The 14,630-nt window shown below is 49.7% G+C and overlaps 1 protein-coding gene across 10 annotated transcripts in view; it reads left to right on the top strand.

The window, feature by feature from the left end:
- PTPRS (protein tyrosine phosphatase receptor type S) overlaps window positions 1–14,630 on the top strand; it is a 154,630-nt gene that overhangs the window by 82,745 nt on the left and 57,255 nt on the right. For 6 of the 10 annotated variants that reach the window (XM_088179305.1, XM_088179301.1, XM_088179298.1 and 3 more), the window contains exon 6: window positions 8,741–8,851. In XM_088179305.1, coding sequence (XP_088035431.1) covers window positions 8,741–8,851 — 111 coding nt within the window. Of the gene's footprint in view, window positions 1–8,740; window positions 8,852–11,211; window positions 11,224–14,630 lie in introns of all 10 variants that reach the window. The other 4 variants (XM_088179304.1, XM_088179297.1, XM_088179299.1 and 1 more) reach the window with 1 other exon arrangement.

Below are 14,630 nucleotides of genomic sequence, written 5' to 3'. Positions count from 1 at the left end.
TTTTCTGTTTGCTGTTTTGTGTGTGTGGCAACGTGACATCTCTTAATATTCACGTTTCAGGAGCTGTTTTTGTACTTGTTAAATCTGCCAGTTCCCTGTGTGAGAGTGTGTGCAAGGAGGGCATAGGTGGATTTATTTTTGAGTACTACTGATAAAATACTCCCATTGATAGCTGCAAAAATGAAACAAGTTTTGCAAGTTCTACTTTTTCACAAAAACTAACCCAAAAAATAATCCTTTTCACAAACTGCTGGGGCTGACTGCTTTGACCTAGCCTAGAAGAAAGGTGTCCATGGTTCATTTTTAAGTATTCTTTGGGCAAAAGAAAGGCATTATTGTAGGCACAGGAAAAGCAGAGGCTTTGCTGAGGCAACTGGAGTCGATTTGTTCATATTAGACCTTTCACAAGTTCTCCAGTAGAGTGATAAACCAACTGCTCCTGCCCAGACAGAAATCAGTTCTGACTCTGTCCTGCTGGATCTGGACAGCAAGGCATGGGAACACCTGGCTTTTCTCTTGCTTGGTTTGGCAAAGGTTCTACATAAAGGTTTTTTTAGTTCTGTGGAAAAGCTACAGCATAGCTCCAGTTTAATGTAGCTTTTACACACCTGCATAAATGCCTCCTTGTTCAGTGAAGCAAAGTTACAAGCAGATCCTTAAACTGCTTTGTTGAATTAGAATGGTTTGTTGAGTCCCACGAACGCAGATGAGATTGACCTCCCTGTTTTATCATAACAGCTGAGGCAAATGCAAATAAAAAAAAAATCACTCAGCATAAATAATGAGAGGTAAACTAGAATTATATCATGCTCTGTGACCATGATCTGAAGTGTGAGTAATGCACAGGCAGATTATTTTTAATACATTCATCATCTTGCTAGAATGCCTTTACTCTTTAGCTCGGTTTGATCTGGTGTTTTCCTTGAAGCCACCTGAGTGCTGCCTTTTTATTCCAGAGAATTTATTAACCTCGGAGTGAACCCTTGACCCTTGTGATAAACAGAAGATACCTGCTGAGATTTAATCTCATTTACAGCTGCTTTAAATTAGTGAACTGGTGAAAGCCTGCAGCATCCCTGTTGTCTTCAGGGCACAAACCTGTTGCCTGTGCCAGGAGTGCAGATCCTTGGGCAGCCAGGACTTCCCAGCTCTCCAATTTCACCTGGCAAAGAAAGGCTTGAGAAAATGCAAAGTATTGACAGGGGGGTGGTGAATATGCAATTATTGGCTGTTAAAATGTCCCGTGTGTGTGTGTGTGGCAGGGAGACAAGGCCAGGGCAGGCTCGAGCTGCCAATGTCAGATCAATTTAATACATTCCAGAAAACAAACTGTGCTGCCACAAGGGTGGCCCTGGCACAGCTCAGGGCTCTGGGGGAGCTGCTGATGCCTCCAGGGCCTTTCAGCCTCCATTGGGACCCTTGGGGTGCCCTGACACCCCATGGCAGGGCAGGCTTTGATGGGGTTTGACCCTCTGGGAACAGGGAGCTCTGCAGCTACACCACTACTGCACTTTGTGCTGACAGTTTTAGGAAGGTTTAGGAAGAAATTCTGATTGTGAGGGTGGGCACAGGGTGGCCAGAGCAGCTGTGGCTGCCCCTGGATCCCTGGCAGTGCCCAAGGCCAGGCTGGACATTGGGGTTTGGAGCAATCAGGGACAGTGGGAGGTGTCCCTGCCATGGCAGGGGTTGCACTGGGTGGATTTAAGGTTCCTCCCAAGCCAAAGCAGTCTGGGATTTAGTGATGTGAGCAGTGTGTGGCTCCTGGGACAGGCTGAGGGACACCCAGATTCCCCTGGAGATGGAGCCATCAGGATAAAGGCTGTGCTGCTGGAGGACAGGGGTGTTAAGAACTGAATTTTTATCAATTTCTGATTTAGTGACAAATATACAAATGAGCTCGTTAAAAGGAACAAGTGAAATGTCAGACAAGGAGCTCTGTGAGCTCGGGTTCCAGGCCCGGATTTGGTTCTCATTTGTGTTAAATCTGAGTGTTTGGCTGGCAGTGCAAACAGACCTCTGAGACCATGGTCATGATCTTCCCACCAGCCCAGGAACCCAATTTGGAATGTGGGTCTTCACTCCAATCAACACACGGGTGATCCATCATTAACCACTGTGGTTTTCCTCTCTCGGATGTTTCTGCTTCCCCTTTTCCGTCTCCAGATAAAATTTCCAAGCAGTTGGGAATCTTTTAGTGCTTGGGGGTTTGGGCTGAGTGCACAGGAGAATAGAAAGAAGCTCTGCCTGGGTTCCTGCTTCCCATAGACATCGTGAGCATCTCAGCCTTAGAGATCCACGTTGGACAAGAGTTTTAAGTGGCCTTGGAAAATGGATATTTCTGCTTATCTTGGGGCATTTAAAGCAGAAGGCAAAGCCCATGTCCTCTGCTCAGCTGCCATCTAGGGGGGACACGGGAGGCAGCCTTCAGCCACCTTCCTCAAACTCTAAAACCTTTTGTGTCTTGTGTGTGTCTTCTGTTTTCTAAATAACTGGCTATAACAAGCTTTTCTTTTCTTTTCTTTTTCACTTTTTATTTAACATTCAGAGACCTTTGGTAAGTTTGTTCAATTAAAAAAAAAAAAAAATTTTAATCAAACCAAAAAACCCCAAACCTGCTAATGTGAGATCTATAACCCTTGCCCTTTAAACTAATTCCTTTGTAACAGCTTCTTGAGAGGCATGCTCTGCATTTCTTCTACTAACTCTTTCAGTAGGGATGTTCTGCCCTCTAAATTAATTTCTGCAGGGGTATTGCAGGCTACAAAAAAAAAAAAAAAAAAAAGAATAGTAATAATAATTCTAATTAATTCATCTATATAAAGAGATAACAACTAAATATGAGCCTCCTAATATTGGATAGATTTTTTTATTTTTTTTTTTTGTATCTTAGCAACAGTTGTCCTGGAATTCCCCAGTTACACAATAGCTTGTACCCTGGAACTGTGATAATTGTGTTCACACCTGCAGGAGTTCTTGGAGTTTCACATCTAACGGGGTTATTGGCGTTTTGACGAGGGAGAATTGGGGGTGCAGCATTTCCAAACCCGAAGCTGTAAATCACAGGCTGGTGGCTGAGGGGAAGGGTTGGGGAAGGGAAGAGCCCCCCACAGCCCCTCTGCATCCTCAGGATGGCAGGACCTGCCCCAGAGCTCCCATCCCCATTTCTAAAGGGCCAAATCCCCCCTGTTCCTGTTCCCCTTTATTCTCCTTTGTCTCCCTTGTCCCCTCCTTGTTCCCCTTTATTCCCCTTTGTCCCCCCCCTTAATTTCCCCTTGTTCCCCTTTATTCCCCCCTGTCCCCAGGGACACGGGGGTGCAGCTGCCAGGCAGGACCCAGCACTGCAGATCTGCAGAGACCCCGGTGTTTTCCTGCCTGTCTGGAGCCCAGAGCTGCTCCAGCCCTGGGGAGAGCAGCTCAGCACACACATGTTGCCACACGTGGCCTGACAGAAGGTGGGGATGTGATTTCTGTCATTGCCATGGCGATGGTGACTCTCCTCCCTCTCCTCCCTCTCCTCCCTCTCCTCCCTCTCCTCCCTCTCCTCCCTCTCCTCCCTCTCCTCCCTCTCCTCCCTCTCCTCCCTCTCCTCCCTCTCCTCCCTCTCCTCCCTCTCCTCCCTCTCCTCCCTCTCCTCCCTCTCCTCCCTCTCCTCCCTCTCCTCCCTCTCCTCCCTCTCCAGGCTCACAGAATCCGTGGGCAGCTCAGGGAAGGGATGGCAGGAGAGCAAAGCCCATCCCCAGTGACAGAGGGGGGACACCTGCACAGGGAATTGTGCCTGGCACCATCTTGGGCTTTTCTAATCCCAAGGCAGGGCCTTGAAGCTGCCTTTTGCCTCTGCTGCTAAACCCCGGAGTGGCCATCTGGGCTCGTGCAGCCTCAAAATTTGCCCTAAATAGGCAGATCTGGAGATGCAGGGAGGCTGGGCAGCAGAGTGAAAAGTCTGCACGTAGCATCTCAGAACCAGCTTTTCACCCCAAACTCAGCATCCAGTGTGAGCTTTTCCTCCTGCAGTCCTGCAAAGCTGGGTGCCCTCGCTGTGCCCTAGACCCTGGCAGCCCTGGGCACTGTGCCCTGAACCCCCACGAGCCCGTATCCAAACCCTCCAGGACCTGTCAGAGTTCCTCAGAATAATTAGTGGAGTAATCATTAATATCCTCTTGCAGCCCCCTCCTGCTGCCCCTGTGTTGAACGTGGAGCTGGTTAGATGTGAAACTCCAGCAGTGAAAATCTCCCATCTGTGCCTGTGCCCCACCCAAAGTGCTGCTGGAGCTCGTTTGACTCAAATTCTGCTGTGGGGCATCATCCCAAAGCTGTCCTGCCCTTGCCCATGTGCCAGAGTTAGAGCTGGGGAGCCCAGGGTGGCACTGCCAGAGCCCTGTCCCCAGGCCAGGCTGTCCCCAGAGCTGCTGGCAGCCCCTTCCAGGGCAGTGCTGGTGCTCCGAGGAGCAGGGAGTGACAAAGCTGCCGTGACACAAGAGGTAACACTGATGTTGTGTCTGGGCTTCCACAGCTCCAACTTCCAGCATGTTTCTGCTGTCAATTAGAGTGAACTTTTGCAGGAAGCTGCCAGGCTTAGCCAAGGCCAGAGAAGCTTTTGAGCCATGGGTGATGTTGGGATCTCTTCCCCTCCTCTACCCTCTTCCCATTAGCCTTGTTCCATATTGGTGCCACAGATGGCAGATTTTCACTCCAATTTTGAGACAGAAGGATGTATCAGAGGCTGTTTTTATTTCCACTGAATTGATCTATAACCTCTTGCTGCTTTTTCTCTCTTGCTTTTTAAACCTTCCTGCCACCTCCTGGGTGGGGATCTGCCCAAGTCCATGCTCCCCCACCTCTTCCAAGCGCTGTCTCTCCAACCTTTGTCCTGAGAGCTAACAACCTGCTTCATTAACCTTAGCTAGTTCCTAACCCTAACTAGATGCTAACTTTTCTCTAGCTAATAACCTAACCTCGTAACTAGAAGCTGAGTCTAACTAGAGTCTAATCCCTAACACTATAATGCCTCTGTTCCCTTAGCTCCTTTGAAAAATAAAGGTGAACTCTAATTAGTATCTCTATATTTTTTACCTTCTATCCTGAGAATGGAGGATTGAACCACAGCAGAAGGATGAGCAGGGCTGAAGGATAAGGAGGGAAGGGGTTTTTGGAGATTAAGGCAGAAGATTGGCACGGAGGAGATTTTGACTCCTGTTCTTGTCTCTGCCAGTCTTCCCTCCGTGACCTTGGGCAAGTTGCTTCACTTCTCCCTCAGTTTCCCCGTGAGTAAAGCAGGATCATAACTCTGCTGTTCCTCCCCAGGGGAGAGGAGAGGCTGAGGGCTGATATTTGTCATTTAATGTGCTCTGGAGGCCTGGCTGGGAGTGCTGGAGTGGCAGCGGTGTCACCGTGGCAGAGCAGCTCGTGCATCTCTTCCCTAGGGAGAGGCAGCACCTGGCACTGTGGGATCTGCCCCGTTCTCAGGATTGGGGTAAAAAAACACCGATTAAACCCCTTCTGTGATAAGTTCTGAATGCCACTGTGAGCAAAAGGACCTGCCGTGTTTTCAAAGGAAGATGGTTTGGATGCAGCCCCAGGAGCCAGATGGGGGACAGGGGCTTTACCCCGACTGTCACTGCCTCCCACCTGGGAGCCCTGCCCCGGGCTGGGCACTGAGAGACAGCAGGAGGGGCTTCAAATCCAATAACCCAAGGGAGAGGCAGCCAGCAGGGCTCTTGTCTCCTGTCCCAGGTTCCTGTCACCTCTGTCGTGCCCTGACCTGCCTCAGTCCCTGTGCACAGCCCTGGGGGATGGCCAGAGGTCCTGAGCAGGACATCTGTGAGCTCCTCACATCTGTGCCAAGAGCCTAAAGGGGGGAGCCGGGGATTTGCTGGCCAAGGTGGGATCAAACCTGCAGCTTCATGTCCCTGTCCCTGCCTGGGCTAACACAGCCCTGATGCCAACCCTGGCCCCAGGAGTGGGGAAGGTCAATGCAAGGGTCATCATGTGTCCAGTGAGTAGCAGACAGCGATGTCAGCTGAGAGCCTCGGGGGTTCCTTTACATTCCTACAAGAAAATGGAGCCAGTCTGAAGCCTTCTGAAGCCAAGAGCCACGGAGGCTCTGCCAGCAGCCAGCTGGACTGGGCTGCTTCAATGGACACCCCACCTAAAATACCCCAAGCCCTCCTCTGTGTCCTGTAATTCGAGATAGGCCAAGAACTTTCCTACTGGGAGCTGTCTTCCTTGACTCAGGTCCTTTTCCCACAGGCAGTGCAGGTGTTTGGGGTTTTGCAGTCATGTCACTCATTTTCTTTGTTTTCTTTGCAGAAGGTACACCGATCCGAGGTAAGACACCCCCTCACTCACTCACCCACTCTCCAAACACTTCTCTCCACACAGATCCCGTTTCATTGCCCTCTGCTCAATACAGATTTGTGTTGTCGTTATGTTTTCTCGTCCTGCTTCACCTCTGGGTATTTCTTTTTTTATACGTGTCTTTATTTTATCTATGGTTATAATGTCCTTTTTTGTTTGCTGGGTGCACTTGGTAATACTGATACTGTTATTCTAATAACGTCTCCGGCTGCGCTGCCTCAGATTTATGACAGAGTTTTAAGAGCTAATCTCTCCAGGACTATGAAGGACTGAAGTTTATCTCGAGCATTAAATGCTATCAAAGCTTGGTAAACACTTAGGACTTTCTCTTGATTGGTGCAAAGTGCTCCCGAGCTGCTGATGGTGATGAGAGTTTTCCAGTCCTTTGCTCAGGCAGATCTGCAGCACTTGCCATCTCAGCGTGCTCATTTGTTTGGTTCCAGAGCCTCTTTCCACTTCCTCCCCACTCTCTTACCCTTAGGTTTCTCTGGGAAAGATCCATGGTAAGTAGCTTCTGCACTGTCCCTTTAATGGAGTCAAAAATTGACCTCAAGCTGAAAGGCAGGAGGAGTTGGGTGTGCACCCCTTGGAAGACTCTGCTTTGGTTTTATCTCCACTGGCACATTTAAAATTCCATAATTCTCTGCTGGTAAAAGCAACAGGAGGTGCTGTAGGTGAGATTTACGTGTTCACACATCATCTCTGCCGGCTCCTGACAACTGCTGAGCACTCCTCACCCTCTCTGCAGCTCATTTCTGCCATTGCCTTGACCGGCAGGGGTGAGGAGTGGGCAGGGAGGGAGGGCTGGGTCCCCATTCCCTAGGGAAAGCTTCCCACTGCAGTCCTTGCTTCCCTTCCTGCTCTGGAGTGAGGCTCCATCTCCCCTGGGCACTCCTCACACCAGTGATGCTCATGAGGAGCACAGAAAATGTATCTGGAACCGATGGAAACAACCCACAGATTTGTCCAAATTAACAGAAATTTCTGGGAAAACTCACCAGCCAGCTTTCCACCCAAGTGGAGCTCTCCAACAGCAGAGCTGGAGCTGTAATTCCATATGAAATATGCTCAGCTGGGTGCTCAGTGGGAAGCTCCAGCCAGTTGGGGATTTAACTCCTGTCTTGCTGAAATGCCCACGGATTCTTTTGGAATGGATTTTGTTTGGTTTACTGGCCTGGGTGGGGTTTTTTTGGGGGGGGGTTTAACTCCCTCTGTTCTGCCTTTGGGGTCTCCCAGGCACAGGGGATGCTGTGGGGAATTGCACTCATGGCCCAGCCTGTCCCAGATCGTGTCCCAGCCCCACATCCCCCCCAGCAGCATCGTTCCCACCCACGCAGGGGAACGTGAGCTCGGTGTCCTCTGTGAACACACTGCTTTTTCCTGCCTGGAAAGGTTGGATCTGCAACCAACAGTGATCTCATTTGCACTCCTCTCACTTAAGATTTTATCAATACTATTACACTGAGCTGGAATTGTTTGGTTTTCATAGTTAGGTGGGTTTTTTTTTTTTTCCAGAGATGGGAGTTAAGAGTCCTACCACATGTGAGCTCTGTCCATATCTGTAGTATAATCATGTACTCCTAATACATAAAACATTTGAGAGCCTGTTGAATTATTTATGTAGTATGTATTTTAGCTGGAGTTTTGCAGGGATGAAGCCTTCTGAGGTAAATGAGGCAATTTTCTTCCATGTAGTTCCATGCTGCATCTCTCTGCATATTTGCTGACAGGAATCTTTAGTTTGGGCTCTGGGTATATTCTTGTAACCTGCAATAATATACAAGTTCAAGAAAAACCTTAATCCTTTTGGCCCAGATGCTGTAAACCATGCAGGCAATTTTGAAGTCCCAATGCAGTATTTACAGGGTTTTCCCTGGGGAATATTTACTATCAGTAAGGTGCTTTTCACAGGGGCTCTTATCTCCCGAAGGCTTCCTGAGGAGCAGGTATTGGGCACAAAACAAAGGCAGCAGTGATAGAATTTCCCCAGGCAGTGGGTGACAAAGCCTTTCACTTTTATGGTCACTGCTTCAAATTGAGCAAGGGAAAGTCAACTGCCTGCTGATGGATTTCTGGGGATCACAGTAATATGGATTATTGAGGCTGATTTCGGGAGTTCTGGTGCAGAACGCCTGCATTGCAGAAGCCACAAAACTTGGTGCTTTTGCTGATGAGTTCAGGCCAAAGAACAACACTGACTAGAGAGGGGGGGATTCGATTTTTCTCGTGCTGTCGGGTCCGTGCGCAGGCACAGCCGGGACCGGGCTCCGCAGAGGCTCCGTGCCCCGCTCCGGGGGTGCCTGAGCCCGGGGGGCTCCCGGCCTGCCTGCCCAGCCAGCAGAGCGGTGACCATGTGTCTGTGCTGCCGTCTCTTCTCCCCTCACAGGTGGGCTGCAGATCGAGAGCAGCGAGGAGACGGACCAGGGCAAGTACGAGTGCGTGGCCAGCAACAGCGCCGGGGTGCGCTACTCGTCCCCCGCTAACCTTTACGTGAGAGGTAGGGAGCACAACAGCTCAGCGGCACCCAGACCCTCCCCATCCCACCCTTCCCGAGGGAGCAGAGGGGGCTCAGCATCCCCCGGACCCTTCCCGAGGGAGCAGAGGGGGCTCAGCATCCCCCGGACCCTTCCCGAGGGAGCAGAGGGGGCTCAGCATCCCCCGGACCCTTCCCGAGGGAGCAGAGGGGCTCAGCATCCCCCAGACCCACCCGGACCTTCCCCGGTCCCGTCCCGGCCCATCCCACCCTTCCCGGGGTGCACCCCAAATCCCTCCTGGGGCCCCAGGGCGCGGCTGCCTCACCCACGGCCAAGTGTGACCCAAGACAGGGGCACCCCAAAATATGCCCGGGTCAGCCCGCAAAGCCCACGGGGGAGCGAATCCCTTGGGTTCGGAGCATTCCCCTCCTCCCGGAGCATCCCCTGCAGCGGTTGGGGCTGGGTTTGGTTCTGGTTCTGGTTCTGGTCCTGTTGTGGCCCCGGGCTCTGTGTCCCTGCATCCCCCAGACTGCAGCGGGGTGCGCTGTCCCTGTCGCCCTCAGCCCCGCAGTTGTTTGTCCCTGGTTCCTTGGCCACCAGCAGCCACCCCTGCCCCGGGGACAGCCCCTTGGCCCCGCACACGACAGGGACTGGCTTCTGCTCCATGCCCCCCTCGGTGTTCTCCCACCCCATGGGCCAACAGCCTCCCCACTTCCCCTTATTTTGATCTCTCTGACCTGTAATATTTTGTGTGTAGCTTTGGTTTAACATCTTTCCACAGCAAAAACCCTTTTGGTAACAAGAGAGCAGGGCTGGTCCTTCTCAATTTCAAAAAAAATTAAAAAAAAAAAAAAAAAAAAAATACCATTGGGAGGAAAAAAAGCAAAGTTACATCCCAGCAATGTTCCCATTTCCATCCCATCGACAGAGGAGGCGCCTCCCACCTACACTGCCGTTAATCTGCAGTCCAATGCAGAGCCATGCTCCTGTGTGCACTCCTTTCTCTTCTCTCTTTCTCTCTCTCTCGTGTCTCACGCTCACTAAATCACATGCACATGGAGAGAAGGCTTTTAATAATTTAATGTTTCCAAGCTAAATTTTTAAATAGCCTTTTGTGGCCAGCTGGAAAATTGCGTTTGAAATTTGCCCTGTCGTCTGGGCCCCGAAATTCCGATTTTTGGGAACATAAATCTGGATCTGATACTAATTCAGGGCTGAATCCATCGCAGACAGCTTAGCTGGAATGGTTTGGGTTCTTTTCTAAAAAAACAAACAAACAAACAACAAAAAAAAAAACCTAAAAAGAAATTAAACAGGAAAAATGTGGGGATTTTTCATTCTTGTTTTGTTTATAAGTTTCCTCTCCTTTTCTGGCCACTCGGAAACTGCCCAGGAGACAAAGGTTGTAACTCGGTGTTGTCTCCACACCTGGATGAGAGGGCTCCAGGTGCTGGCCCTGCTCCTGCCCCCGTTAGCCCGAGTGTACCTGGGCCAGCCGAGAGAGTGCAGAGAACGGCGAGTGCCAGCTCGGCCTGTGCTCTGGGTGCTTTTCATGCTGTTTAATTCCTTGTTTCTTGTGTGTTAATATCGTGGAAAGGTAACAAATTTCGGAAATGGATTTGCTTTGGTGGGAGGGAGAGTTCATGCACATTTTTCTTCCCTTTTTTTTTGGTTTTTTTTTTTTTTTTTTTTTGTTTTGGAAGAGTCTCGAGCACTCTTGTGTTTCCAATTGACTTGTTTCTCCCATAACATGCTTGTCTCTATAGACCACCTGGGATAGGAGTTGTAAGTTTGAAACATTGCAAGGAAATGGTTTGGTTTTGCTTTTTCTTTTCCTTCTCCTAATTATTTCTTCTTCTTCTTTTTTTTTTTTTTTTTTTTTTCCTAAATTATTATTTATTTTTTTATTTTTTTTTCCTCCTTATTGAGTCCCGTGGTGGAGTCAGAGTGAGCAGGGCTGGGCGTGGGGCTGGGGGCAGCGTGGGGTCCCAGCTGGGGCTGCTCCCTGGGGCTGCCCTGCCCGGCCGGGCTCCTTTCCCCTCTGCCAGGAGCTCGACTGCAAGGGAGGGACAATCCTGCTGGCTCAGCAGCCCTGGGAGGGGGCTGATTCTGATGATTCTGAGCCAGGATTGCTCCCAGCTTTGGTTGGGCTTAAAGGGATGGGAGGGGGAACCATAGGAAGGCAGGAAAGAGGGTCGTTACTATCTTCATTTCTTTTTTCCTTTCTTTTTATTTTGGTTAAGAGAAAAAAAAAAAAAAAAATCAATCAATTTGCAGCTGACAGCCTTGAGAAGGCCTTTTTTTACTCTCTCTGTGTTTCCCCTATTTTTCTCTTCTCCTCATGTCATTGTGTTCCGCATCAAACCCCCTTAACATCCCTCAGAGCTACGAGAAGGTTGGTGTGGTTTTTTTCTTTTTTACTTTCTTTACCCACATTTTTACATTCGTAAGAGGAAAAAAAAAAAAAAAAAAAAAAAAAAAAAAAAAAGAAAATATGAAAAAAAAAATTAAAAAAAAATAAAAAAATGAAAAGAGAAAAAGCAAGAAATCTTTAAGATGAGCGAGACCCGCGCATTCCCGGGTCTCACGGAGATGAGTTGAGTTGCATTGTGGGCCTCTCTATGCATCCTTTGGTAATGTTGCTGAGTTCTTGCACTTTTTTGTCGTCATGGTTACCTTGCCGTTTGGACATTGGGCCTGATGCATGATAGGAGAATGTAACAATCTTCTTTGCATGCCACTTTTTAAATTAATTACGAATTTATTTCTTTTTTTTTTTTTTTTTTTTCGATATATAAATACGTATCGTTTCTTTCCGTTATACGATTCTGGTTCCTTTTGAAGTGGATTTATTCTTACTTTCCAAATTTTTGGTTCTGTTGGGTTTTTTGCTTTCTCTTGATTTCCTGTTTCTGTTTTGATTGGTTATGCTGTGCTGTAGTTTATTCCAAACGCATTGTGAGAAGCCAGTGTTCCTGCCCACCCGGTGGTACTGAACTCCTCAATCCCTGCAGGAGGAAAGGAGTCACACAGCTCTAACGCCTGTCCATGGAAGCCCTGCTATTTGGGACAAACCTTTTGTTTTTGGGGGAGGGAGGGATCTGGGAAGTGGAAAAGATGGTGAGAACCCAGGGGGTGATTCCAAGAGTTAGAGCACACCCTGGGTCACGTTATTGCTCATTTATTTCTTGAGGTGTGGCTCTTGTTCCGCCTCCTGCACGCAAAGAAAAGCCCTGACCCTGCTCCGAGGGCTTCCCCAGCCATGGGAGCTCTCACTGGTCACTGCCCAGTTCCCTCCAGTAAGAGCAGGGGCTGTCAGCCCAGCGTGGCACGGACAGAGCTCCTGCTGCTCCCAAATCCCACCTGCTCTGTCCTGGAGCATCCACGAGTGGGCAGGCGGTGCCCCAGCTCCAGGCAGAGCCTGGCAGAATCCCGTGGAGAAAGGTGGACACCTCGTCCTGGGGGTGCTGGGAGGGAAGGGCAGCTGCCTCCTGGCTCTGCCTGTCCCCATTTTCCTGCTCCCTTCCCTGGGATTTATCCACTGAAACCCAGCCAGGCACAGCCAAGGCAGAGCCTCCTTCCCGAAGGAGCGTGGGAGGAGAATGCAGCTGTGCAGGCACTGGAGCAGTGCTGGGGCACATCTGGCAGCTGCAGCTATTGCAAACAGCCACCAGCAATCTGGCCAGTGACAATGGAGCTGAAAATGCCTCTTTTCCCTCTTCTCACCTCCCTGTCGATCTCCCCAAGAAGCTCCTGTTGGCTCCCATGTGTGCACCCCCGGGTGAGGCACATGGGAGTGGGAACAGGGGGTGTGCAGTGTGTCAGTGGTGCCAGTGGTGCTTGGTGCTTCCCCTGTGCAGAAGTGAATGCCAGCCCCTCCCCTGGCTATGCCTTTCCCTCTGCCCTCACCTCTCAACCAGCTACCAAAGGAGTGGCTTTCCTAGGGCACAGGTATTAAAGCTGTGTGATTTTTTTTTTTTTGAGAAATCCAGTGCAGTATTGACACAGTTATCTGTCTCTCTCTTTTTCTCTCTCTCTCTTTCTCTCTGTCTGTCCTTCTCTTTTTTTTTTCTTAAAATGCTGAGATTTCAGTGCTCGGACCCCTCAGTGCTGGTATTCTCCCCTCCCCTTCTGAGTCTCCCCCCTCCCCGTAGGCACCAGGGTCCCCTCCCAAATGCTGCACTCCTGATCATTCTCTGGGAAGAGACCAGATGTGGCTCTTCTGACTTGGATACCAACAACAGCCAAAAAAAAAAAAAAAAAACATCCCCCAGTCCCAAGGCTCTTTTTTAAAGAAAAAAAAGGAAAAGAAAAAAATGCTTGTTCTATTAAAAAAACAAAGGAATAGCATTTGAAATTAGGTTTTCCCATCCCACCTCCCTCCTGCCTAGGACTAAAAGGTGATAATCACTCCTAATTACAGGATTTTCCTTCATGACTAGGAGTTTGAGTTTCAGGATTTAGGTGCAATTAAAAAGGGATTTATACACCATTATTTTTTATTTGTTTATTTTCTCTTTTATAAAGTATTTCTAACATGGCCAAACTGCACTGCTGCTGCTAAGAATCTCTTGTGATCTGAGAAGGGCTTGAAGATTAAATTCTTCCTTAAGAGCCAATAAAAATAGTCATGATAATGATATCAACAGCAATAAACTCAAGCTAAATGGGATGTAATCATGATAGGCTGGAATGACACTGGGTGAGGAAATAGAGACTTGAAGAGGTCGTGTGGTTTGCTAAAGTTTCAGTCTCTGAGCAGCCTGGTCTAGTGGGAGGTGTCCTGTGAGAACAGGATGGGCTTTAAGGTCCTTCCTACCCAAGCCATGGGCACGGGCTTGGAGAAGGGAGAAGGGTTTGCCTGGTGTGTTCCTACAGGTCAGATCATGCCACGCTCCAAAATTCCAGAGTGCCACCAGGGGATGCCCAGGTCAGAGGCAGAAGCATCTTCCTGGACACCACAAAATCAGGTCAGAGGCAGGTGAGGTGACCTCTGGCCCAGCCCAGGTGTGTGCCAGGTGAGGCTGAGCCAGGCTCACCTGTGGTTGGTGGAAAGGCAGCTGCAGTTCTAGGGGCAAGGCAGCACCTCGGTGGGAATCCTGGGGTTTTTTTATGGTTTTTTTTTATGCAGCTCACTTGGCTTTCAAAGTCCCCTTGGATGTTTCTCTGTATCCCTAGGGACACAAATGGCATCAGACTTGTGGCCCATAGTGACTGCAGGAAAAGATGGATTCAAAATCCTGCAAATCCAGAGCTGTCTGCCCGTGGTGGTGTTAGAGGGGCTGTCCCTGCATCCCTGGAATGTCCAGGGCCAGGCTGGACACTGGGGCTTGGAGCAGCCTGGGACAGTGGGAGGTGTCCCTGCCATGGCAGGGCTGGCACTGGGTGGGATTTAAGATCCCTCCAGCCCAAAACACTCTGTGGTTTTTTTTTTGTCTGGAATCTGGGAGGCTCAGCCAGGATCTGTGACCAGAGCTGTTTTGCCCCCTGGAAATGCAGCACTTTGCAGCTCTCCTCTTAATTTGGGGAGCTGCAGGCAGCCAGCAGGGATTGCTCTGCTTTGATCCCAAAATCCAGCTGCTGCTGTGTGCCCTGTGTGCCAGGACCTGGTGTCCCTGTGTGCCAGGACCTGTCCCCGTGTCCCAAAGGGCAGGAGGGATGAGTTGGGTGCCTCAGATCCCCCGAGTGTGCAGAGCTGCTGCTGCTGCTGGTACAGGACACGTCGGCGTGGTTGAATTTAGCAGAATTAAGAATTTTCCCCTTTTTCACACAGTGGGGCCCTGTCAGGAGGTACAAAAGGCA

Source organism: Sturnus vulgaris, chromosome 26 (assembly GCF_052056855.1).
Source record: "Sturnus vulgaris isolate bStuVul1 chromosome 26, bStuVul1.hap1, whole genome shotgun sequence".
In the NCBI taxonomy this organism is placed as follows: domain Eukaryota; kingdom Metazoa; phylum Chordata; class Aves; order Passeriformes; family Sturnidae; genus Sturnus; species Sturnus vulgaris.
The sequence above is the reverse complement of the archived record's forward strand: the minus strand, read 5'-3'. Positions and strand labels throughout refer to the sequence as shown.